At 41.2% G+C, this 27,473-nt stretch overlaps 1 protein-coding gene across 1 annotated transcript in view; it reads right to left on the bottom strand.

Moving 5' to 3' along the window:
- Positions 1-27,473, bottom strand: part of SIDT1 (SID1 transmembrane family member 1) — a 440,759-nt gene that overhangs the window by 205,228 nt on the left and 208,058 nt on the right. Inside the window, exons 3-5 of the mRNA XM_086935576.1 lie at positions 10,187-10,357; positions 8,833-8,878; positions 8,483-8,584 (exon numbers count right to left, since the gene is read on the bottom strand). Coding sequence (XP_086791702.1) covers positions 8,483-8,584; positions 8,833-8,878; positions 10,187-10,357 — 319 coding nt within the window. The remainder of the gene's footprint in view (positions 1-8,482; positions 8,585-8,832; positions 8,879-10,186; positions 10,358-27,473) is intronic.

Raw genomic sequence — 27,473 nt, 5'->3', positions numbered from 1 at the left:
CATTCATTTTCACATACCTTATTTTATTTTTGATTATTTATCAGGTCTTTCTTTTTAACTGATTTATGTATATATATATAAATATTATCTCCACTCCCAAATCTCTTTCCAGAAATCGGACTCCGACACTCAGGTGAGTTTCTCAATTAAGCTTTTTATTTTTCGCATGACGTTTTTCGGCGCACCCGCCTTTTTCACAATGGGGAATCACATAAAATTAAATCCGACATTACAGCGGCATTCCAGCGACATTCCAGCGGCACCTCTGATCACTTTTAGAAAAGCACATTCGTTAAAAGACAGCTTAGTGCATAGTCATCTAGATGCTATTCCACCGAGACAGGGAACCCTGAATGAAATGAGAGGGTTTTACCCTTGCGGGAGGTGCAAAGCTTGCGCCTTCAGTAAAAGGGTATTAACCTACGAAGTAAAGGGCCTGAAAGCAGGCAAAAGGAAAAACAAGTTCATGACCTGCCAAACGACACATGCTGTCTACTGTTTAAAGTACCCCTTTGGACTTTGATACATAGAGAGCACGATACATTGTGTAAAATTGAGAGTGCTAGAGCATATGCGTGCCATTGTAAAGAAGGATTTCAATTATCCAGTGGCACGTCATTTTGCCATTAAACATAAGAGTGACAGAGACTTATTACAGTATTTCAGCATTGACTGTGTACCTGCAAGTATCAGAGGAGGTGATAGAGTGTAAAAGCTGAGGAGATTAGAATCTCGGTACATTGTGGACCTATAGACGAAGTCTCCAAATGGATTAAATAGTGGGGAAGAATTGACAGTACACTTGGGAAATTAAATATCTGTAGCTTTACAGTTTCATTAGGAATCATTTTACAAGGGTAGATGAATCTATTTATACGATTAGGCCTGAATTATTATTGTTTTTTAACATGATATGTGATGTGAGGGCCGACACACGCCAATATGTGGCATAGAACGTTGGGCAATGTCTACAACCTGACGTAAGAGGTTGCGAATTGCCAATACACTGCAAGATTAAGAACTATAGGTTGGCCAAACACAGTAACAACATATGAAATTAATGAATCTATGTTGAGTTTTAATGTAATTTCTTCAACTCATATTGTATTTAAATGGTGTATTAGATAGCTTCAACCTGGGATGATTACCATCTCAAAATGGCACGGGCAATACGGCGTTCTGCTAGCCCTTAATTTGTTTCTATGACGATACATATGATGCTTTAAAGATGGCGCCTCTTAGCGCGTTATGTGATAACACCGACGAAGGATCATTTCCGAAACGCGTCTGTTTGTTTGAAGATTAAATCACCGCTGAAACGAAGCCCCGTGAGTGCTGTCTTCCTTTTATGAAACAAAAGGATTGTGAAGCGTTCATATATATATATATATATATATATATATATATATATATATATATATATATATATATATATTGCAGCTCACTACCTTCTTAGTTGAGAATATATATATATATATATATATATATATATATATATATATATATATATATACATATACACATGTATATATATACAAGAGTCATGTTTCTGCTGCTGATACATGTACATAACGTAATGTGTTCTTTCTTACCTCACGAGATCACAGGCAGTGTTTCAGGGGAACACATGCTTATATTGGGAGCTTTACACTCCTCCGCAGCTGCAGGCCTATTTTTTTCTTTTTGAAGGATTAAGGGCCAGATGTAGGAGCCAAAATACCGGTCGGTAACGGACGATTTCGGCCGTTACCGACCGGTATTAAGTATTTGGCATGTAGGGGCCCCATTTTACAGATTCGGTAAATTTACCGAATCGGTAAAATACCGAATCAGTATTTTGTACCGATTCGGTAAATTTGAGATGTAGGTGGGACTCTTCTGAGTCCCACAGGCCTTACCGAATCGGTATTTTACTACCCAATCCAATCGGGTGGGAAAATACCGATTCCAGGTGTGCATGCACATGTGTGCATGCACACCTATGGCATGTGACAGACTTACATGCCCTTAGGGCATGTCTGTGTGCCATATGTCACATATGCCTGAATTCGGGGTGCTAGAGGGTGTCAAAGTGACACCCCCTGCACCCTTGCAACATTTAGTATTTACCGAATCGGTAAATACCGATTCGGTAATGCCCATTGATTCCTATGGGCTTCAATGCCCATAGGAATCAATGGGCATTACCGAATCGGTATTTACCGATTTTCGGTAAATACCGATTCTTACAGAATCGGTAATTCTATTACCGATTCTATCTACATCTCCCCCCTTCTATTTTACCGATTCATAAATACCGAATCAGTAAAATTCGGTATTATGAATCGGTAAAATGTTCTTACCTACATCTGGCCCATAGTCAGGGCTCTGCCGATTCACTGGGCTGGCGGGAAATGGGACATGAGAATGTTGATCCATTCCTGTTTGAGGAAGGACAAGGTCTCGACCACCGTTTTGTTTTTCTTTGCCCCGCCTCCAAATATATAAATATGGAAGGGATCTGGCATTAATCAGACAGGCTGCAATCTGTATGGGCCCGCTCCCCATAGCTACAATGATGCACCACTTGTCCCACCATCCTTTGCCTTCCTACTGTGGGATGGTTTAATTGAGAATTTGCACATTAGGCAGTGGGAAAGCAAGTACCCGTTGTGGTATCCAGGTTACCTAGGTCTAGGTAACGGGAAGCCAACAGGTTCTGGAATGTGGTGATGGAAGGGAGCGGGGAGTGTGAGTTGGACGGTAGACTGGTGGCGTGAGGATGTTACCGGCTTGCTCTCTAATAAACATACAACTCACCTCCCAGTCTGAGCGTCTTAACTACAACTGTCATGTTGTACACAACATATGGTAAGTACTCCGTGTGCAAGTATTGTTTCTCTACTTAAGACAATCCTCTCCTTACCATGAGAGCAGTTCGGGGAGGAAGGCTGGTGCTGGATGTGATCCGGACACAGAAAGGCTTGCGACGCACCTGCTGCACGCAACCGTACTCCAGTGTGCATTTTATGGACCAGGGAGAATAGCTCCTCCTACCGGTTCCCAAACACTTGCTTGAATTAAAGAGGAATCGACTGGGCCAACGCACCCACTGATCATCTCAGGCCAACTACATTTGATGGCTTGGAAGTGTCTGGAGACTTTAGGAAATGCCAGGCATACTACAACCAGCACAGTTCAATAAACACCAATCAGGGGCCTCAGAGTCTCAGAATAGTAAGCCTTGAGCAGATGGTCCAGTTTCTTTTTAAAACACTATCTGGGTTCAGTAGCTAGAGATGTAACAGATATTTCAGTTTTTCTATGTTATCTAGCTCAGGAAGGGTTAGTGTACAGAAGTCTTGATTCCTTTTGGTCTGCTGTTTCTGCCGGCTGTCAGATGCTGACTAAGCTCCCTGTGGGAGCAGATCAAGAATGTCGCGGGGAAAGTTGATGGTTGCTTCCACCTCAGCCTACCTAATCCTCCTTTAGGAATGTCAGCTTAGTGTTGAGTTCCTCCAGGACTGGCCGTCAAATGAAGAGTTATCCCAGAAGCAGCTGTCACCTAAGCTGACCATGGTGTTAAGCCTTATTCCTTGTAGCGGGTCTTGGATATGAAAGCCTTACATTTGGAGGGAATATTGTTCACTGCAGAAGGAATTACCTTTGTCATTAGAAGGACAACCAAAACTATGTCCAGGATCATATGTTATCCATTTTTTCCAGGTGAACCACTTCTTTGTGTGGTCGGGTACCTGAAAAACAGTGGCGGCCTGCTGAGGGAGAGCTGCAGGGCGGTGAGGCAGGGTGGGTGAGGGGCAGGGTGGGGGGCTACTGAACTCCGACTTACGACGGAATGGAGTTAAGTAAGTAAATGAATTACATTGCATGTGCTGCATCGGGAGATCGGTGATGCAGCGATTGCAATGTAAATTGTTTTATTTATTTACTTACTTACTTAGCTCCGTTCCGCCGTAAGTCAGAGTCCACTACCACGCCCCGCCCCGCCCCAGCGCCCCACAGCACTCCCTCTGCGAGCTACCACTGCTGAAAAAATATAAAGACAGGACTTGACAGGTAAGACCTACAGATGCCAGGGAAGTTGGTGAAATTCCTGAAACTAGTGGAGCAGAAATTAAAAAGCCAAGATGTCGGCCCAGACAAGATATAACGAACTATGGTCACTTCCCAAACCCTATTGTTTTTACTAATGTAACTATTAATAATCATGATCCCGCTTTTTAAGACTTTTTATTGATGACATGTGAACTCAAAGGTATTTTTGTAATGGTTTTAATTAATCAGAAACAATACATTTTTTACTTACTTACTTACAGATGCCAGGTAAATACTGACTTTGCATTTGAAATATTCTGCCCCACTATCTTCTTCCTCTTTAGCAGGATGGGTGACATGATTCATGCCAGAGGCTGGCATCAACATAGAGATAGTTAGAGCTCATTCTGTAAGAGGAGCAATGGCAAGAGAGGGATGACTTAGAGTCTGGAAGAGAGGGTATTACTTTTCAAAGGTGACAGGGTGCCCTCAATGCAATGGCAGACAGAGTTGTTGCCATTTGTCCGTCCGCTCTATTTGCAGTGGGTGGACCAGTGGCAAGTTTTCACTGTCCGTCACCGCCACGTAAGACCTGACAAAAGGGAGAAGAGAAAACTGTAAAAGCAATCACAGGCCATCAGAGAAAACTCCTATGGCGAGGAAGTGGGGGGCAGGGGGTGAGGGGGTGAGGGGGGGGGGTCATTGAAGTATTTATTTTCAAAAACAGAATCCTGCTTTGGCATTTTATTTTTAAAAATAAAAAAACATTAAAAGTTTGAAGTACGGCTCCAACATGTTTATGAAGCAACTGTCAAAACTTTAAATGCCTTTACAGGAACAGCAATGACGGCGGTTTTTGTAAATGCACGAATTGTCCGCTAGGCCAGGGGACATCTCTAAATATGGCAGGAGTACGCTCACCATGGCAGTAGTAAAGTATTCCACTATAGTGACGGTACATACACCATCCACCAAACTATACATCAGCAGAAAGTCTTTCCTTGAAGATACCCATTTAGAACACATTATGCAAGCAGATGATTGGTTTTCAGGTTCAATGTTTAAAACAGTCTATTTCAAACCATTGAACAATGTCACATCTAAATTTCTTCCCATCTAACGATATAGTATTGTTTAAAGATTGCAATTTATAATGATTCATTAAAGTGGTTAATTAATGACATGTTTTGTGCCTTGAAAGGTTTGGATGAAAAGCAGGACCAGTAATTACCAATTAAAGAGGCTGCGTGCAGAGAAAGAAAGAGAACAAGATGGCGTCTCATGGACTAATATGCCACTACTGATTCCACTTTTGTAGAGTCACTTAATGAGAGGCCTTGTTAGCATTGTTTGACTGTAGGCTCATGGACTATGCAGGTATTTTATTATACCTTGGCTTCTGTATAAGTAAAGAAACAGAGCAAAGCATAAGACTTGCCAGGTCTCCTAAAACCTTCAGATGGACAAGCTAGAGTATTTCGCATTCTAACTGAGCCTGCAGTGTCTGGGCTCGAAGTATTTATTTATTTATAAAGTTTTATATAGCGTGAACATGATCCAGAAGGATATCAGAGCGCTTTGCAATTGAATTATCTGCACACGGCCTCATCTAAATGAGTGGAAACAGTCGTTACATCCCCATCTACGTGCAACTACCATTAGCCGCCATACCGATACACTGGGAATAAAGTTGCATTTCTTACACATATCAGACAGACGGAAAGATACAGTAACATGTATTTTTTCTTATGTTATGTAGATTTGTATAGCGCACTAATCACCCGTGAGGGTATCCAGGCACTTGGGCAGGTGTGTAGATGTGTGGTCTCCGCAGAGTTTTTTTCTAAAAGCCAGGTCTTCAGCTTCCTGTGGAATTCGAGGAGTGAGGAGGCGGCTCTGTGGTGCAAGGGAGGTCGCTCCATGTTTGGGTCCCATATAGGAGAACGAGTGACCTCCTGCTTTGCTTCCGCAGATGCGGAGATTGGGTGCGAGTGAGAGTGAAATACAGCATAGGTGTCTAGCGGGCAAGTGTATGCGGTTGTTCAGGCATGCAGGTCTTGTGCTGTGCAAGGCTTTGTATTTCCCAAAAACAACAATTGATGGACAGAATGCAGAACAATGTCATACATTCACCCCAGTACAGAGATCTGGGCCTAAATCCATCGTTTTTTTGCTCACCATGACATTCCACTTTGAACCCAGCCATATACAAATCAGTCTTGACCCTGTGTCCCATGGAAACAGTCCAGTCCGAACTGCCAAGCCAGGCCTCCCTGGACTGGAAACAAGCATCCTAGGACCGGTTTCTGGCTATCAGCCGTCTTCAGCCAGGATAGCTTGACTCCAGTGGCATGGAGAGCACAGGACCCACGACTGGGCATACCCGTCCCACTCGGGTGACAAATGCTTCCATTTTCCACCCTGGTTCTATTTGCATCTATTTCTGGCCAGGATAACCTACAGAAAAAACACTTCTTATTTTTAATATCTTTAGCTGAGCGAGTACTTGTAAATCATACTGGGGGTTTCTCTGTTTGGTGGATACTAGGCCGGGGCTCTTGCTGAGGATACAGTCTGCAGTGGTTGTGTCTATGTCAGTGCCACTCCGCCTCATCAAGCTGTACTGGACAGTACTGGGTCTACTGGGCAGCACAGTCTACAGGGCCTTTGTCAGTGTCACTCTGGAGTCGTCAACAGCATTGCAAGCTGCAGCAATTACATGTATCTGTGGCAAAAGCTAAACTGAAGCGCCTACAGAAAAAGTACCACATATAAGTCGCTTTAGACAGGGTTTATCGCTTCTATTTTTATGGCTCAAATCTGTTTATTGCATTTCAAGAAAAGTACAACAGAGAGTGCTTCCATTTTAGAAGCCCATTTTGATTGCCCTTGAAGGGGATTTATGGTCTAATTGCCAGGACTCTGCTCAGGGCCACTTGGCATAGCCAGAAAATGTTTTAACACACAGAGAGCTACATTATGAGACTCTGAACGAGAGACTTTGAACAATAAACAGGGTGCGGAGAGTGATAAAAGAGCGAGACCAGCATCCAGCCAAAAGCTGGAAGAGATAGTAAATTTCCAAACCCTGACTTCAACGTTGGAACATCTAATATCACCAATTACTTGGTAAGGTCCAGCACTGACTGATGGCTGTGAAAATAGAGCAGAAAAGGCCTCCAACTAGACCACTCAAGCCACTAGTCAAAGGAGGAAATGAATTCTCTCTTTCAATGGCAAGGCTGAGCGTCATCTATTCCTATTCCAAATATGCTTTATTCGATCGCTAGAATCATAAAAGCAATGTACAACGCACATACAAAAGTGTTAAATGTATACAATAATTCACATCAAGTTAAAACATGATTAAACTAGATATTGATTTGCTAAATTCATAAGAGGTTGTAGGTAAGATGAAGGATACCAGTAAAAGAGATAAGTCCTGGGTGAATATTAAGAATTATAAAAACAAGGATGTATAAAACAATGTAGGGTGAAGCATTAAAGCACCACCGAGTGGTATTAGATGAAAACATGGGTATATGAAACTTTACAAGAAACATTCATAATCAAAGAGAATGTATCTCAAGATAGGACACTCTGGGCCCGATTCACAGAACTAACTTAGGACAAAATCCTAAACTTACTACTTTTGGTATTCACAGAAGTTAGGATTTTGTCTTAAGTTTGTCTTAAGTCTGTCTTAAGTCTGTCTTAAGACAAACTTAAGACAAAATCCTAACTTCTGTGAATACCAAAAGTAGTAAGTTTAGGATTTTGTCTCCAGTTAGTTCTGTGAATCGGACACTCTGTTTTCAAAAACACATGCATTCCTTCCCAAGGTTCAAAACTAGTGAACTCTTCAACATATTACAATAAAATGTAAGATCGGGGAGGAACTGCCGTTATTACTTGTCACTCGGCATATGAGAGCCCTTCAAAGGTTCATTTCTGAGCGTTATCAGTAAAGGCTGCTGTGTCCAGGGCAGGACGAAATCCACGCTACGCGGTGTAATGGATTTCTATGTACATTCATTGCATGTAAACGTGTCTCACGTGACGGCCATCATGAAACTACAGCATGGATCCAGCCCACCTGCACCTATAGTGGACCACCCTGATGTGAATGCATTTGAACAGGTCAGTGTGATGTGTGGAGCTTCCTTTCTAGAAAGAAGACTCGTAGAGCACAAAGAGCGAGCGACAAGTCACAGCGGAGTAGAAGACAAGGCTCTGTAGGAGCAAACAGAACGATTGTTGGGCGAAAGTAGGTTGAGTCTGCACAACTAACTCCCAACGTTATAAATATTAGGAGGGGGAAACAGTTTTTAAACTATCAGAGGTAGGTAGGGGAGGATGTCGGTGGGTGTCGTATGAGGGTGATCGTCTCAATGGCTCTGCTTGTCCCAACCCCCAAACTCGTCAACGTACTCCATTGTGGACCTACCATAATATCTTGAACGGACACCACGGAGCAGGGGTAGGCATTTTGGGACACCACCTTGATGATGACAGAATCCACGTTCTCAGGCATTTTGTAAAGGAAATACTAGAGGGTAAAAACAAAAAGGTTAATTGTCAAAGTTACAGCAGGTCAAAGGACAATATAATAAAAGAATAAAGGGGAGCACAGATTTCAAGGCCTAAATGACCACCAAACCCTTCTCACATGAAGTACTGCTTCACCTACAATGGGTTTCTAAAAAGTTTGTTAAGTCAACCCAAGAAGATCTCCTTGGTAGAGTGCGGTGTATGCAACAAACCAGCAGCACAGATGGGGCGCTTACTACGACTTACCTGAGGCTGCGAGGGACTGGCATAAAATCTGAAGGGGATGCCGGTGCTGTGAAGACAGAGGAAGAGAACATTAGGGGGGTGGGGGGGGCTTCAAGGACATGCACATAGTCTGCACTCAACCAAATGAAGTAGGCAAGTGCCTAGAGACCATAGTGTAAAAACATTACAAGGACAAAAAAAGTCCAAGTACTTAAAATAAAACATATCCATAACTGTTGTGTTCATGACCATTGAGTAGAACATTTGCACAGAAGGTTAGTATATCCTTAAATGTTTGTTGAGAAGGTACAAGACAAGGGCTTGCAGAAAGTGGCTGGGTAGTGTCTCACGCAAAACCAGTATAAGTAAAACGAACAAATTGGTATTGATAGATGCTCTAGGGAACACAAAGGCAACGACCACTAACGTGCCAAAACAATCTCATGTGAAACACAGAGAAATAACTAACAACAATACTTTATCCCCGAGCAATCAAGTACAGTATCAAAGATCACTTATTTTCATATTTTCAGTCCATAAAGAATCCTCCAGAATAAGTTCTTTATTTTCTTTATGCTCAAATTTGGAGTAACAGATTCTGAGAGATGATCCTGTGTAGTTGGTATCATCCAATGTAGCCAGACAGCCGTCACGTGTTTCGTCTTGGGGACAAATCACCCAATGACTTCCTCAGGGCAAACGATTCTATGGTAGTTTCGTCATCACAACTTGAATGTGTCCGCAATCACTGACGGCATTCGAAAGACGGCGGGAGCACTCTCCCGGACCTGGACTTGCTACTCTAATTTATTGCTGGACTTCAAGCCTTAGTCCACACAAGACTAACGAACTTCTATGTGATATATACATTGGACCTGAAATACTAGTCCTTTTTAAGAATAATTTGCCACCTTTGATTAGGAGAACGTTGGAATACAACATACCCAACGGGACTTACCTGCCTTTAGATTATTATTATATGGGACCGTACACGGACACATTCAAGTTGTGATGACGAAACTACCATAGAATCATTTGCCCTGAGGAAGTCATTGGGTGATTTGTCCCCAAGACGAAACACGTGTCGGCTGTCTGGCTATATTGGATGATACCTACTACACAGGATCATCTCTCAGAATTTGTTACTCTGAATTTGAGCATACAGAAAATAAAGAACTTATTCTTTGAATGACACATTCTGGAGGATTCTTTATGGACTGAAAATATGAAAATAAGTGATCTTTGATACTGTACTTGATTGCTCGGGGACAAAGTATTGTTGTAAGGTACAAGACAGCCCAAGAGTTGGGAGGGATTGGACGCTTCCTTTACCAAAGCAGATATAAGACAAATAATTAATAATTCTTCAACTTACTCTAGCTCAAAGTTGGCCACCCTGGAAACCAGCAGCTCGTAGGGGACATTGTAGGGTGCCATGGAGGCGACATCGACAAATATATACTGATCCTCGGTCCCCGGTTCCTCCACTGGAGCCATTGGACAGAGAGTGCGGCTCACTTCCTGGTAGAGGTAGGTCCTCTGGTAACTGTGCGAGACAACAAAGAACACCAGCAACACTGCTATTAGTTGAGGTCATTGGAAACAAACTGGAGAGACTTTGTTTTTTCCCTGAATGAGAAAGTAGTATACGTTATCTCACTCAGAGGCGCTTGCAAGCCAGGAATGATGGTTACAAAAATGGGGTTTGAAGAGAACTTGAAACATTTTCATTTTATACAGAATCCCTCCCCTGGGTTTAATTTAAAGCCCCAAAGATGTTTAACGTGGAAAGAGATCCGCCGCTCTGGTTAATGAAATGAGCAGCCATTTTGGCGTTTGGTCATAATGACGAAACGTCTGCGGCTTGCAGTCATCTTGGCTTCTGACGTCATACTGATGCCATGCACCAGGTTGAAACAGTGATGTCATCTAGCCTCATAGTATTAAATGTGAAATGAGAACCTGGGCTCATCCTGAATAAGGAGGATTTCCAAGCTGCATTCGTCATCTGTCCAAGGATGTTACAAAACCTATTACAAGGAAAACACCCAAGAGGGTGCAACGGATTTTAGCTACTTCAATATATTTTCATTCGCTTTTGTGTGTACACGTCAGCATACAGGGATAGTAGTAAAATACCATAGGAATTAAAATTAATAGGGTGTCAAGAATACATGGATATGCATCCAAATAGGAGGTATTAGACGTGTATGTTAGAACTTTAATTACAGAAACAAGATCGGAAATAATATGTCTCAGTGTACATGCAAAATGGCTTATATGAAAGATCACTGTAGCGGACAGAGGTAAGTTTCGCGTTTTCATAATAGTGTATTGCATGATTATATCTAGCTGGGACGCAGCACAAACCTCTGCAGCCTCAGTGATGTGGAGGAGGATGGGGCCTTTTAGAGTCCTAAAGTCTTTGAATATCTGTGAGATACAGGAGTCTGAGGGGACCCTCAACACATTCTGCAGAGGCGGGGGGGGGGGTGGATTTTGAGCTGTGCCACAGACCGGTTTTTGGCCCACTCTGTTGGCCTAGTTAGGCCTCGTCAGTGAGTTATAGCTGGTATCTTATGGGACACCGAGCAAGGGATCACTTGACTACTCTGTTCATTTTAGCTGCTTGAAACCTCAAAGCTAAGGGTGACACTTGCAAGCTCCCAACCTTTACAAGGAAATCACCAGTGGCTTCACCATACACTTTTCGTTCCACTCATGCAACCTACACATTCTGCAGCATGCTTGGCATTTTAAGCCTTACAGTTCTGCGCTATTTCACTTTCTGTCTTATCAATTTGGGAGAAACCTTGCATCAGTTTTGGACAACGAACCAGGTTTACGTATTCTGACCCATTCACCCACCGTGAAATCAGGTGCTCACACTTTATTATCCTCAACGTACTTTAGTTTAACTTTCTCTTCTTCCCTATTCACCTTAAGACCAACTCTCCATCGTGCTTCTCCAGGAACTCTGTAAATCACAGTTTCTTTTTTAAACTATCATGGGCATACATGGCGCGGGATCACAATCTTTCAATAGTTTGGAGGGCTTGCCTCAGTAGTGCTGTGCGGTGTGAGATGTCAGATCCAAATTCACTCTCACACACAATCTCTCCAAACCACCTGCACTATTCATAGCAACCTTGGCACAGTCCCTGAGTACTCTGTTTAACCTCTCGACTTGTTCGTTATATTGAGGGTCAAACAGGACTGTGGTAGCATGCCTTACATCATCATTCCTTTAAGTATCCCTCATCTCCAGGAAGTCAATTGCATACCATTGCCGGTTACTTGTACCTGCCGAAGAATACAATCAATAAGGAAATAAAAAAACAAAAAAACATTGCCTGTTACTAATGTTTTAGTGTACCCATCTCTGGAGAAAACGTCTGTGAAAAAACAGAAGAGCAACAGCTGTGGTTGCTCAGCTCGCAAATAAAAAAATAAACCACTTAGAGTGCTCATTCTATTAAAACAGATTTGTATTTCGAATTATTGGTTGATGTATTAAAAGATCCAGAGATGCCCCAACAATTGTTCGCCAGGGAGGTTTAAGCAGAGCCACTGGATTAAGACAGATGGTCTCACCTTGAGAGTGGTCACTACTACTAAACTCCATGAAAACTGTCCTCCACGTATCTGTCTTCCTATCCCTTCGTGGACACCAAATGCCTTCTCAAAATAAACTTTTCTTTGATGACATCCCAGGATGTCCTTTGTGTGCTATTCTCAGAATCTTCTCAAGTATGGAACAAGAAGGGCAAAAGGTATGCATTTACCTTCTTTCAATAATAAATTCCCTTCCACTTCGAGATCATTTCACACATTCCTAAAAGGTAAACTTCTGGGGGCGCATGCTCCTTGTTCGGCCTACCTTTTACCATGCAGATGCACAGCATAAGATTAAAAGTATCTTTATTTTTTGACTTCTTCTATTCTTCATGGGTGACGCCATCAAAGCACAATGATATAATCTCCTCCACAGCAGAGACGGCGTCAAACTCACAATACACCTTATTGGTGGAATCCACCTCCACAGGCAGCCTGAACAAACACCCCGCCATTAACAGTAATCTTACTGAGTAAATACTCAATCGTGGAATTATATAACTGAAGTTTTGAAGTCAGTCTAGCAATGTGGGTGTTGAATTCCACCCACCACAAAGAGAAAGGGTTGGGTTTAGGGCAGAGCGACCGGTGCAGCTGTACTGGACACTGACCTAAAGGGGGGCACTGACCTGGGGGGGGGTGAGGGGCGCTGTGTTTAGCAATAACTTATGATTTTAAAGCACCTGCTGCAGAGTTCCTTGTGCGTCCAGCTTGAGAGAGAGAGATTGGGAGTTGTGTTTAGTGGCAGTTTTGATAGATGAGTCTTTATCAGCGCTTAAAAACAAATTAAATGTATGTGAGAGAGGAGATATGGGGAGATGAGTTGGTGGTAGTCAGAGAATCCGAGGAGGAGGTCATGGTGGAGCGGGGGCAAAAGAAAGTGTTGTACCAGGAGCCACCAGCACTAAAGCCGGCACTTCCAGGAGAGAGAAGCCCGCAGAAGGGTTATGGTCTGTTCTCATAATGAAACAGGTCCCACTCACGTAATTCCAGAAAAGCACCACAGCCTACATACAATGTTGCAACTCCTGTTCTATCACTGAATACCTTCTTTCCAATACACTAATAATAATCCACATTTGTAAAGCGCGAACAATCACCCGTAAGGGTCTCCAGGTGCTGGGGGCCATCGGGAAGATTAAGCAAGCTATTGCCCAGAGTCACATGGTGCTGGGCTAACATGCCGCCGGCCCCGGGGATCGAACAGTGATCCCCAGATTCCAGCGTCGTCGCCCTGGCCGCGGCGACACACCTCTACTCTTAATACATTTAGGGTCCTAGAAGCAAAAGCAACATTCCACTCTTCTCTCCCGACTTCTACAAAATATAGCTTCCACATTATACAAACCAGCACCAGTGGTAATCATGCATCTCACCCCACCACAAAAAGGTTTTAGTGGGTGCATTTAATATAACTGACTTAATCAGGTTAAATGCCTTTTGCCGCACTTCAGCTCATTCAAAATCAGCATTTTTCTTACTAGTGCTCTCTGGGGCAAGGGCGTAGTGAGCACCCGCTAAATCAGCGTCAGAGGGGGTTAGAATAACTAGCTCCTGATATCCCACAATAGACTTTAATTTATGACCCCAGTTCAGAAGACAGAAACTAATAAATATCAAAGGAGAGAATCTAACATGACAAAGTTGGGGCGGGGGGTGGAGGGGGGGGGCAAGTGATACCAAACAGTTGGCAATTGACAGAGTTGAAGAGAAATTATTAAAATGGCAAAGAAAAAAGGGAGAGGTCAATGTGAGAGGAAAAAGAAGAAAGGACATAAAATTAATAACAAGTACAAAAGATGGTCAGAAAGAAAGGAAGCAGAATTGAGTTAAGTAGGGAAAGGACTAGTAGAAATGGAGAGTTGGAAAGCAGATTGAAAAGGCGAAAGAGAATGAAAGAAGGAATAAAGGATGTAAACAATGATGGTAAGAAGAAAGGAAGAAATAAATAAAGGGAAATTGAAAAGACAAAAACACAGAAGCAAAACTTGAAAAGATGATGAGTTCTCGTCCGCGCATCGGGCGGATGCAGCGGGCGGACGCAGCGGGCGGACGCAGCGGGCGGGCGCAGGGGGCGCGCCGGCGGCGCTCCAAAGGCAAGCACGTCTGCGCATGTCCGTGCCTGGACCGGGCCCAGGGCCGTAACCCCTGGTCCAGACTGCACAGCGCGTAGTATCCACTATTCGACTATTACGCTGCATAACCTGCGCCCACCTCACATGAGTAACTGCACAAAGTATGACCCTGCACTTGCCCCAGGATCAACCATGCACATCTGTCCCCACTGTAAGGCTATCATTCCTTTGGTAAACAAAACAACCAATTCTAGTTACAAGAAAATCCCAAAGAGTACCTTGATAGCACTTACCAATGTTCGTTCACTTGGAAAACATAGACAGGACATAGCAGACTTGGTTAAGGATAGGAATATAGACGTTTTGTTCATGACCGAGACGTGGATGGACTGTACGTCTGACCCAGACTTAGTCATTGCGGTCCCAAGTGGCTTTAAGGTTTACAGACAGGACAGACAGGGCAAAAGAGGGGGCGGGCTAGCTATTATCGCTCGCGACACTTATATAGTCAGGACTTTCCCAATTCCCTCACGCACTTGTGAAGCCATGCAATTTGCCATTAAGCTATCCCCCTCCCATAATTTCAGAGGAATACTCTTATACAGGCCACCAGGAGCACGCTCAGGATTCCTTTCCGACCTAAGCACCATCTTGGAATCCCTAGCACTTGAAGAATCATTAACGGTATTGAGTGATCTCAATTTTCATTTAGAGAAACAGATGACAAGGACAAGTCCTCTCTCTTATCAGATATGGAAACCCTTGGGCTCCCTCAACTGGTCAACTCCCCTACCCATGACGGCGGTCACATCCTGGATGGCATCTTTTCCAATCTAGAGGATTTTCGTATAACTGACATCCTCCCACTCACATGGTCGGATCACCAAGCAATTCTGGGCACAATTACCACCAATGAAGCTCCAAATGCTAGCATATCCACTTCCAGTCGCGAACCTTTCAAGGCCTGGAAAGATATAAACAGTTCAAGCCTAAAACTCTCACTCGACAACTCCCAGCCTATACTATCCACAGATCCCAACATAGCCACCAAGCAATTCCAGGACTGGCTAGGTCTTGCCACGAACTCGCTGGTACCTCTCAAATATGTGACCAGAAATAGGATGGCCCCCTCAGCTCCTTGGTTTACTGAAGACCTTAGGAATCAGAAACAACTCTGTAGGAATTGGGAGAGGCACTGGCGGAAGTCTTACAACGAAGAAAGTAAAACCCGTTATAAGGAGATGCTCGCTAAATACAAAGCTATGATCACCGAGGCCAAGAGGAAGTACTTTAGCGAACGGATAGAGAAAGCCAAGAATTCTAACAAACAACTCTACAACACCACCAAGCAGCTAGCAGGGAACTCTCCCGATTCCCCCCTCCCTCTCAATCCCTTTGCAACGCATTGGCTATTTTTTTCTTCACAAAGGTTAATGATATTTACCAATCACCCCACATATACCATAAACTCCATACCTCCTGTTCCCTTATTTACACAGTTCAGAAACATTACAGGGGCCCAAACAGCGGACATTATCACCACCATCAAATCTGGTTCAGCCTTAGACCCATGCCCTTTTAAAATTCTTCCTCCGGTTATGGATTCCTTGATAACTGTCATCACTCAAATCTGTAACTCTATGTTTAGATCAGGGATCTATCTGGACACACTCAAAAAAACTCTCCTTAGACTGCTCCTAAAAAACCTCATCTAGACAAGGATGATCTGAAAAATATCGACCGATAGCCAGTCTCCCATTCTTGGCAAAAGTTGCAGAAAAAGCGATGAATTCGCAGTTATCTGAATTCATTGAGGAACATCACCTACTGGATAGAGTCCAATTTGGGTTCCGTAAATTCCATGGTACCGAAACTGCCTTGATCAAAGCCGCGGATGACATTAGAGTCATTCGAGATCAAGGAGTAACAGCAGTACTAGTGCTACTAGATCTATCTGCAGCTTTCGACACGGTCGACCATTCGATCTTGGTCGACCGTGTCGAAAAAATGGGCATTCAACAAGCAGCCAAAGACCTACTGGCCTCCTTTTTGTCAGGAAGAACTCAGGCTGTCACCCTGGGAACGTTCCAATCGACTAATCTGTCTCTGCCATGTGGGGTCCTACAAGGCTCATCCCTGAGTCCGACACTTTTTAATATCTACGTGTCGGACCTAGCCAAAATCATCAGAGCACATGGGTTGAGCCTAACCTCATACGCAGATGATACACAGTTAGTCCTGGCCATCAAAAATAATGGCGAAAGGGTGGCCGAGAGCTTTAAAGAAGGTATGCTGGCAATCAGAGACTGGATGGCCTCCAATTGTCTAAAACTCAATTCTTGAGAAGACGGAGGTTGTCATATTTGGACAACTTATCCCCAAGTTGGTTCCCCGCTTAGTGGCCCGCGTCTTTCGGAACCTTGCCTAAACCTGCCCCTAAAGTAAGGAATTTGGGAGTTGTCTTTGATGATAACCTCAATTTCGTCTCTCATGCCAACCAAATAACGTCCTCAACCTTTCATAAACTGCGCCTAGTAAGGAAAATCATTCCCTTCCTTCCAGAAAGTGCAGGTAAAACCCTGATAAGTTCCCTAGTGTTGTCCACATTGGACTACTGCAATGGCCTTTTTGCCAATGCTCAGATCAGGGTAATCAATAAAATGCAGACTATACAAAACACGGCAGCTAGACTCCTCACCAGAATTCCCAAACATAAGTCTGCGACTGATACAATCAGAAAATATCACTAGCTCCCAATCAGAAGCCGGATCAAGTTCAAAATCCTGTGTATCATATATAAGGCACTGCATAAACAGGGACCTCAGTTCCTTAAAGAACAGCTGATTCCCTACTGTCCCCCCAGATTACTGCGATCCACCACTCTCAACGACCTAGTGGTGCCTCGCACCAAGACCGTCTCTTGGGGAGATCGTCGGTTCTTGGTCACGGCTCCAAAACTAAGGAATACCTTGCCTCAGTCAATTAGGACTAGTCCCCCTCTCTGTTCATTTCGTAAACAGCTAAAAACTTAGCTGTTTAATCAGTAACATCTTAAAATATACAAAAGCAGTTGGAGAATTTTTTGCAGATGTCGCAGCGCCGAGACACCCATGGGTATTTGTTCGCGCTTAATCAAATGTCATAAATAAATAAAACAGAATGAAAAAATGCCAAAGAATAAAATATGGAAAGAATCAATGAGAGATGAAGGAAGGATGGAAAATGACATCAAGGAAGGGCAATGAAAGGAACAAAAGAGAAAGGCAGAAAGAAATACAGAAGAGACAGAATAATGAATAAAGGGAGAATGATGGGCTGGAAGATAATAAGCAAGGAAGATAAAATAATGAATGGGAAATGGGAAGAAGAAAGACAAAGTGGAAAGAACGAGAGAAAATGAAATAAGAAGAATGTCTGACAAAATATCGAAAACAAAAATATCGATATACAAAAATATCGGAACAAAAATATCGAAGTCAAAAATATAGGAATCCTATCCCTAACAAGGTAAGTACAAAAATATCGAAAATAAAATATAGAATGACAAAAATATCGTTTTTTGTAAAATATCGTTTTTTTTAAATATAATAAAAATGTAATATTAACAAAATAATACTTATAAATGTAATAAACATATATAAAAATGTACTATAATATTTAAAATTGATACATAATGTAATACAATTTAATGTTAATAAATATATAATACATAATATATTTTTCATTAATAATAACTCTAAATTAATTATTGTCATAACTTAAAAACAAATAAAAATGTAAACAATTACTAATACATTTATTTACATAAAATATTCACATAAATAACAATTAATAACAACATAATACTAATAAAAAAGCTAAATACATTTTAGATAGCGTATGAGTAAAAATTACTATTCCCACTCCAGAGAGTGCGACAGTAGTGAAAGTGTTGGATAGCGTAGCAGTAACAATTACTATTCCCACTCCAGAGAGTGCATCAGTAGGGAAAGTGTTGGATAGCGTAGGGGTAACTATTACTATTCCTACTCCAGAGAGTGCAACAGTAGGGAAAGTTTTGGATAGCGTAGGGGTAAAAATTACTATTCCCACTCCAGAGAGTGCAACAGTAGGGAAAGTGTTGGATAGCGTCAGGGTAACAATTACTATTCCAACTCCAGAGAGTGCAACAGTAGGGAAAGTGTTGGATAGCGTAGGATTAAAAATTACTATTCCAACTCCAGAGAGTGCAACAGTAGGGAAAGTGTTGGATAGCGTCAGGGTAACAATTACTATTCCAACTCCAGAGAGTGCAACAGTAGGGAAAGTGTAGGATAGCGTAGGATTAAAAATTACTATTCCAACTCCAGAGAGTGCAACAGTAGGGAAAGTGTTGGATAGCGTCAGGGTAACAATTACTATTCCAACTCCAGAGAGTGCAACAGTAGGAAAAGTGTTGGATAGCGTAGGTTTAAAAATTACTATTCCAACTCCAGAGAGTGCAACAGTAGGGACAGTGTTGGATAGCGTAGGGGTAACAATTACTATTCCAACTCCAGAGAGTGCAACAGTAGGGAAAGTGTTGGATAGCGTAGGGGTAAAAATTACTATTTCCACTCCAGAGAATGCAACAGTAGGGAAAGTGTTGGATAGCCTAGGGGTAACAATTACTATTCCAACTCCAGAGAGTGCAACAGTAGGGAAAGTGTTGGATAGCGTAGGATTAAAAATTACTATTCTAACTCCAGAGAGTGCAACAGTAGGGAAAGTGTTGGATAGCGTAGGGGTAACAATTACTATTCCAATTCCAGAGAGTGCAACCGTAGGGAAAGTGTTGGATAGCGTAGGGGCAACAAATACTATTCCCACTCCAGAGAGTGCAACAGTAGGGAAAGTGTTGGATAGCGTAGGGGTAACAATTACTATTCCAACTCCAGAGAGTGCAACAGTAGGGAAAGTGTTGGATAGCGTAGGGGTTTAAATTACATACTTATAAATTACATCTATCAATTAATTAATTATTTAAAATTAATAACCAATTAATTAAATGTATTTACCAATTAATAAAAATAAATGTATGCTTCAAACTAATTAATAATTAATTCTACATAATGAAATTACTTCCCACCCTATTCCCCTATAAACCCATAACCCGCTACAGAACATATTTATCAATTAATTAAAAATAATTACCAAAATAATTAAATATAATTACCAATTATTTTTAATTAATGTATGATTCCTACTAATTAATAATTATTTAAACAGTATTACATTACTTCCAACCCTATTCCCCTATAAACCCATAACCCGCTACAGAACATAATTATCAATTAATCAATTAATTAAAATTATTTACAAATAATTCTCAATTAATTAATTAATAATTCCTACTAATTAATAATTAATTTAACATAATTAAATTACTTCCCACCCTATTCCCCTATAAACCCATAACCCGCTACAGAACATATTTATCAATTAATCAATTAATTAAAATATAATTCTCAATTAATTAATTAATAATTCCTACTAATTAATAATTAATTTAACATAATTAAATTACTCCCCACCCTATTCCCCTATAAACCCATAACCCGCTACAGAACATATTTATCAATTAATCAATTAATTAAAATTAATTAAAAATTTATTCTCAATTAATTAATTAATAATTCCTACTAATTATTAATTAATTTAACATAATTAAATTACTTCCCACCCTATTCCCCTATAAACCCACAACCCGCTACAGTACTAAAAGACAATATTTAATTAAATTACATTAAAAATAAATAATAAAACATAATAAATACAATATAATATACACAAAATGTATTTAAAAATCGATATTAGTAACATCGAAATTATTTATTTCGATATTATTGACATCGATATTTAAAACTTCGAAATTACTAATATCATACTAATATCGATATTAAGACTGTCAATATTACTTACCTTCTATATTATGTCCCATCGATATTTAAACTTCGATATAATTTTATATCGAAATTTAAAACTCGATATTTTGTCTGTGTACCAAATAAGAATATAAAGAGCAAAAAGATAGCAAGAAGATGGGACAGAACAAAAGAAGAATAGAGAAAAGGAAAGAAACAAGTATTGAAAGGAAAGAAGTAAATATTTATATAAAGAAAGAACGAAAGAAAGGAAAGCATGGATGACCGAAAAATGAAATTTGGATGACGAATGAAAGAAAAATGATAGTAAACAGTAGGGAAATATATTTTAATGCATCCTTTTTATCCTGAGGGCAACAATTCCCACAGGCCTTCATAGAATGGTTAGAAGGCTCCCTGTGCTCGCTCGCTCAGTGCCATGTTGTTCAGAGAGAGGGTGTTTTAATTGTCCTGCCCCTCCCTTGCTCAGAGACTCCATTTACAGCACAGACGCAGCGGATTTGCACAAACGCTGGCAGGTGACAGCAGCTTTCTTTTTGTTGTCTGCTGCTGAGGGATTCACAACAGTTTCTACAGCTGGTACGCTTGGTACTACCACACCGCTGGACAATGTCTGTCCAAGAAAACCTATTCGATCCTCAAATAAATGACACTGGACTCCTTTCAGGGGCAGCCACTGCTCCTTTACACACACACATTTCCATAGTATATTTCACATTCTCTTATTTTATTAATCTTTTTTATTATTCTATTGCCCTTTACAGAAGACATGGCATGACTTGCTATGAGAAGCATGAATACATCCATGTACCGGTGTTACATGCAGCAAATAGTGCACTATAGCTAGTTCTGAAGTGTAAGTTAGTCTGTATAACAAGTCGATGAATATGAAAACTTCAGTATAATTCCATCTGGGGCTCAAAACTTTCCAAGCGTTTTAACACACCCCTTCCACTACTAGACCATGTCTTTCCCTTATTCAAAGTAGGGATTAGCTCCTCCCTCCTTCCTTGGCATGCTCTGTCCCTCTTGGCTATCAGGATCCCCAGCCCAGCTCGCCCAAACACTGCCCCAGTACCCTGTCCGCCACCCGTTATGCCCCGCAGGGCCACCTCAAGGTCCAGAACAGCTGCTCTTTGGATGTTCCATCACTAGGTACTGTATATTTGCCTCCTGTAAATGTGGATTTAGGGGCAATCACATATTATATGACAGAGTATGCATCGTCGTCTTTTATGATTTTAAGTAATCGAATAAAGTGTTTTGACTGACTGACTTACAGAGTATGCATAAGGGTCTCTTGCATCGATCGGGCTCTTAGATTTAGTATATGTCCCATGTAAGTAGTAGAACAGGATCAGTCTAAGTTTAGATGAATGAATGAATAAATGACCAATATTTGTAAAGTGTATAATTACACAAGAAGGTAGTAGTGTTCCTTAACAGGGAAAAACCGCGCATCAAAAAGAACAAGTATATTACAAGCACAGCCAATGGCGTGATAAGTAAACAGTTGCTGTATGTACAGCGGGGTGCTTAGCAAGCTAAAAGCACTCACTACCCAGAACTGCTGTTATCAAGTTTAAAAATCAACCTGCCAGTACAAATATCAAAAGAATAAGCTAATACAGCACACCCATAATCAATGCAAATAGGTCCTAGACATGACACAATCTTGTGGACCAAAGTTAATCCAAATTTGATAAGAAAACCCAACAGTTTTGTAGTAATATAAAGCAATCCAAAGTTCCACAGGACAAGAGGAACAGTCCACGAAGCTTCAGTATAAAACGTTCTTTTTATTATTTTGCAGACCCATATCCAATGTAAAGAACAGATCAAAAATGGAGGGCGGTGGATAACTATTTGGTAAAGACTCTCCACGGCCTAATGGACTAAATATCAGGGCAATCACCACTGATGGGCGAATGTGGTAAGCTGGAAATATGACCCGAATTAGAAGACGCAGTCCAGGGCTATCATAGCCTGAAACCTCCTAGAACGATTGGATGTCGGGTAGCAACAAAATAAAGTTGAAAAAAGGACGGACCGACCATAATACGTCGAGTCCTATAATACTGGCAAGACGCCGTCAACAATCTCAGCGCGTGATCTGATTCTGGAACTATTAAAGAGTCAACTGATAGCCTTGAGAAAGTCTGAGTAGTGATCTAGTATAGACGAAACACGTGTTTTCTGTTCTTTACATTGGATAAGGGTCTGCAAAATAATAAAAAGAACGTCTTATACTGGAGCTTCGTGGACTGTCCATCTTGTCCTGTGGAATTTAAATTGCCTTATATTACTACAAGACTGTTGGGATTTCTTATCATACTTGTAAAGTGCACGGCTACTCAAAGAGTATCCCGGCACTAATGCAAAATACAGGCCAGTGGCACTAAAGTAATAGGCTAAACAGATAGGTTTTTAGCAGTTTGCAAAAGGAAGTCTGATTAGACATATTTCCAAGTTGGAATGGTAGATCAAGGCAACACATAGAGAAGGAGAGTCCACCTCATCTCGCCATTTGCATCCCCGAGCATAAAACCCTAGGAGGACAATATTGCCGTATCCTAGTGTTGAGATAACATGGCCCTTTCCATGAAAGGCACGGTAAGCGAACACTAAAGCTTTGAATACAATTCTCTTACCAACCAGAGGCCAGTGAAGCTGTCTTAGATACAAGGACGTAGGGGTCCGCCTTATAAGCTTAAATAAGAGACAGGCTGCCATATTCTGCAGAACTTGCAGGCACTGAATTAAGTAGTCTGGTAAGCCCAGGTAGAGAACATTTGCACAGTCCAATCTAAATAGAATTAGAGCCTAGACTATTTTCTGTGCTTCCCAAGGAAGAAAGGCCAAAAAATTATTCTGCGATTTCACTATCCAAAAACACATCCTCACTACAGAAGAAACCTGGGCCTTGAATGAGAGTTATGCATCAAACAACACCCCTGCGGGCTAGATGTATCAGGCATTTTTAAGGTTGCAAATGGTTCAATTCAATGAATTGGGCCACTTGCGACCACAAACATGCTTTTTGGGATTACAGAGCCATAATTGCGATTTGGTAATTTGTTAACAAATCACAATTTGGGTTTTTCGATTCGGTATTTGGAAGGGGAGTGTTGAGGGCATCCATTCCAAATTCCAAATTGGAATGGTATGTACGAATGTTTTGCGACCGAAATGCGGTCACAAACGTTTCGCAATTTACTGCAAATTGAAAGTTTGTGGTAAAGGACCCCTTACCTTTTCAGAATGGTTGGCAAAATGCAGCTTTCAAGTTCATTTTTTTTCGTTTAAGAGCATCCCGTTTTCCATTAAGGAAAACGAGAGGCTTTATACAAAAAAAGAAGATTGCTGACCCCAGCAGGTTGCCATCCCTGAAATGGCTGCAATTCTTAATGGGTCGCAAATTGCTACCTACCTCATTAATATTCATGAGGTGAGTCTATTTGCGACCCACTACGAATCGCACACGTTAGGAATCGTGATTCCCTAACTGCGATTTACATGTAATTGCAATTAGGAAATTGCTGTTCCCAATTTTTGCACATCTAGCCCTAAATTTCTAGCTCTCCCTGTGGGAGAAGGGGCAGCAGGAAATTCCCTGGGACAACATCCAGTCAATCCAGGTAACGGATGGGGTCCAAAAAACCTAATTTCCGCCTTGCTTGGGTTGTATTGCAGATTATTCAATCCCAGCACACTCATGACTGCCCTCATACAGGCCGAAAAAAAACCTCCTTAACTGAGGCAGAATCGTACTATAAGAGAGTAGTAACTGAGTATCATCTGCATAAGAGATGACTTAATGCTAAAGGATTCCACTAAAAATGCAAGCGGAACATATAAATGTTAAACAAAGTGGGTCTTAGTGCTGACCCCTGCGGCACTACATACTTAAAAGTTGTAATTTATGAAAAATAGGGCTAAATTGAAAGTACCTTCCTTCTAAGGTTCAGAAAAGAGCTAAATGACATCAAGGCCTACCCTCCCACCCTGATTGCTACCAGGCGTTGGAGCAGAATATCATGGGATACAGTGTCGCAAGCTTCTGGGAGATCGAATAAGAATCAAGGCGGCATTATGACCAAGATCTAAGGTCATCTCAATGGATTCTGTTACTTCTAGCAGGGCAGTTTCCATGCTATGACATGATCGAAAACCAGACTGAGAAGGATGTAAAAGTTCTTATGACTCCAAGAACTCTGAGAGTTGAATATTGAAGATTTGTTCTAGTATTTCTGAAGCAGCAGCTCATACGATGGCTGGTAAGCTGTCTCTTTGCATCACATCCTACTAGTTCTCCACTTTATTCTTACCTTACTTAAGGGGTTATGGTACTTATAGGATTAATTACCTGTACATCTTGAAACTACCCATATGGCTGATTACTTCAATTATTAGTTTGGATTCAAGTGGATTAAAGTTGTGGACCTCCGTCAGTCCATCCCTGTGTCAGGGCCATGATGCAGCAGCGACTACCGAAAGAACTGTGTTTTGTGCACTTCAAATCCTTTCGCCGATTGTCTGAAGGATTTATTATGCTTGTATGTCCAGTTTTGAGATATCAATGAAGTCCCAAGCACCGAATTCCTGTAGCTTTGCAACTTGCATCGGTCATGTCCCAGATCACAAGGGGATCTCCCTCTTAAGCTCCGGTTGGAATCATCTGGGATGAAGTTTAGGAAGGATCTTAAAACTTACCAGTTCTCACATTAATAGGTATGCTTGGACGTCGCTCTAGGTTTGGTGGTTCTGCCTCTCCCATTTATTCTAGCGCGGGGAAACGCCGACATGGGGTAACCAGGCGCTTTATCAAATTCTCTGTTATTATTATTATTATTATATGCTTACTGACCCACTTATGCTGCTCAAGATATCTTGCCCGCAGAGGATCAGTAGTCTCATTACTGGTGGCAGTGTTTTGCAGGGGATCACTGCCTTCTATCCATGCATGATGCCTGGTTTTTCAACAATGTCTAGTGTGGACAGCCATTGAATCTTATAAACAATCCAGCGCGCAATCATACTTGACTGCTTTAATGACATCAATTTGGGAAAATGTAATTACCCAGGAGAGTTTTAAAAGAACAATCAATAAGTTGACAAATCATCTTTCCCTGATAAAAGACAAGGAGATACTGGTAAGAAGAAGGCATGCATGGCCAATTATAAATGGATTTAAAAAAAGCAAGTCCAAGAATATCTTGTAACAGCATGGTCACAGCAAAGTAGGTGAATTTTTATAAGAGCACGTTTTGGACTTTGGCCAGGTTTGTGTCATCTGCCGGCATGGAAAACTAGTGACGACAATACTATGTGTAGGCTATGTAAATGTGGCCAAGAGGAAATTTTGCATCTGCTATGTCTTTGTCCTGCATTAGAAGTGGAAAGGAAAATTACCCTTAAGAGATTATTTAATGCTTGTGGAGTAAGGACATGTAGACAAGCATTAATGGCATGGTTAAACCCGAATGACGTATTAATGAATTCTGCTTTTGTAAAACCTCTATCTGTGATTGGTAAAAAACTTGAGGAAAACTTTTATTAATTTGGTTTTTAGATTATGCTATATTAGAATAATTATGTACATGGTGTTTTAAACTTTTTAGTGTCTGGTGATATTTTAAAAAGCATTTTTGTAAGATTTTAATGAATCAAACAAATAAACTTGACTTGACTTGACTGCTTTAATGAGATATTTTTTTTAAATCAAGATGCTTCATGTGCGTATCGGCTTCTGCTAAACTAACTATTGCCTGGCAAGCGGTCAAGGAAACGTTTGTGTTCTAAATGCAGGTCCTGTCTTCTACACACACAAAGTCTGACTCACATTGTATCAACTTGTCCCAAGCTATTGACTGAGGGTAAGGATTTGTTGTGCAATCTTTTTAATCAGAACAGGATTAGAACCTGCCGTCACGCCCTACTCTTCTGTCTAAAAGGTAAATGTCACTGATTGGTGGCAGCTTTCACTAAATTTATCATAAACGCGGATTGGCTGTTGTACGATAAAGGCTTCCACCCCACAGTGTGAAGGAAGAAAGAACAAAAGCTCCACACTCACGCCGTTCAATGTTTCCACTGTTCACGTGGCATTCTTTTAGCGGCTTTTACACAGTTACTTTAACGCTTTATTCTAGATATAATGGAAGCGGCAGTACAGGACATGTTTTGGAACAACAAGGTACAAGGGAATATGAATGATTGAATGAAGGAATGCTGCATGTTTAAAGTGCGACTGTCGCTCCCAGGGGAGCATCAAGACGCTAAGCGGAGAAAACTGAGATCATAACAGCAAACTGATCCAAACAAGTAATCACTGAATAAGTATGTGATACAATGAGTCAGGGGCCACAAAGATCCAGGGGGCATATGTTTGAAAATCAGTTTTTGCGATTCACAAATAGCGATTTTTTGAGAATCGCTATTTGAGAATTGCAAAATGGGATGTATTTAAAAAAGTCGCTAATATTTTGCGATTTCTTAATATTCATTAATTGCGATTAGCAAATTGCAAAATCGCAATTAAGGAATACCTTCCCATTCATTCCTATGGGCCAGGAGGCCCATAGGAATGAATGGGAAGTCATTCTCAATTTGCGATTCACAATTAGAGAATCGCAAAATGAGAATAATTTCAAGGGTGCACAGGTGTCATAAGGACACCCTGATGTACCCCTGAAATGAGCATGTGTGCACATATGGAGCACATACATGCCCTAAGGGCATGTATGTGCGCCACACGGCACTTTGAAAATGCCAAAAAGTGAATTTTTCAAAGAAATCGCAAATTACCATCAACTTGAAGTTGGTGGTAATTTGCGATTTCTTAAGGAGAAATCGCACAACTTGAGTGCTTGATACATAGCATTTAAGGAATCGCAATTTGTGATTCCTTAAATGCTTACGCAAAATTAAGGAATCGCAAAATTATTGATTCCTTAAAGTGGCGATGAGAAAAAAGCTCATACATCGCGTTTACCGATTTTTTATTCGCAAACGCTGTTTTTTTGCGAATTTCAGCGTTTGCAAATAAAAAATTGTTTCATACACATGC

This window comes from Lissotriton vulgaris, chromosome 8 (genome assembly GCF_964263255.1).
Source record: "Lissotriton vulgaris chromosome 8, aLisVul1.2, whole genome shotgun sequence".
Classification (NCBI taxonomy): domain Eukaryota; kingdom Metazoa; phylum Chordata; class Amphibia; order Caudata; family Salamandridae; genus Lissotriton; species Lissotriton vulgaris.
The sequence above is the reverse complement of the archived record's forward strand: the minus strand, read 5'-3'. Positions and strand labels throughout refer to the sequence as shown.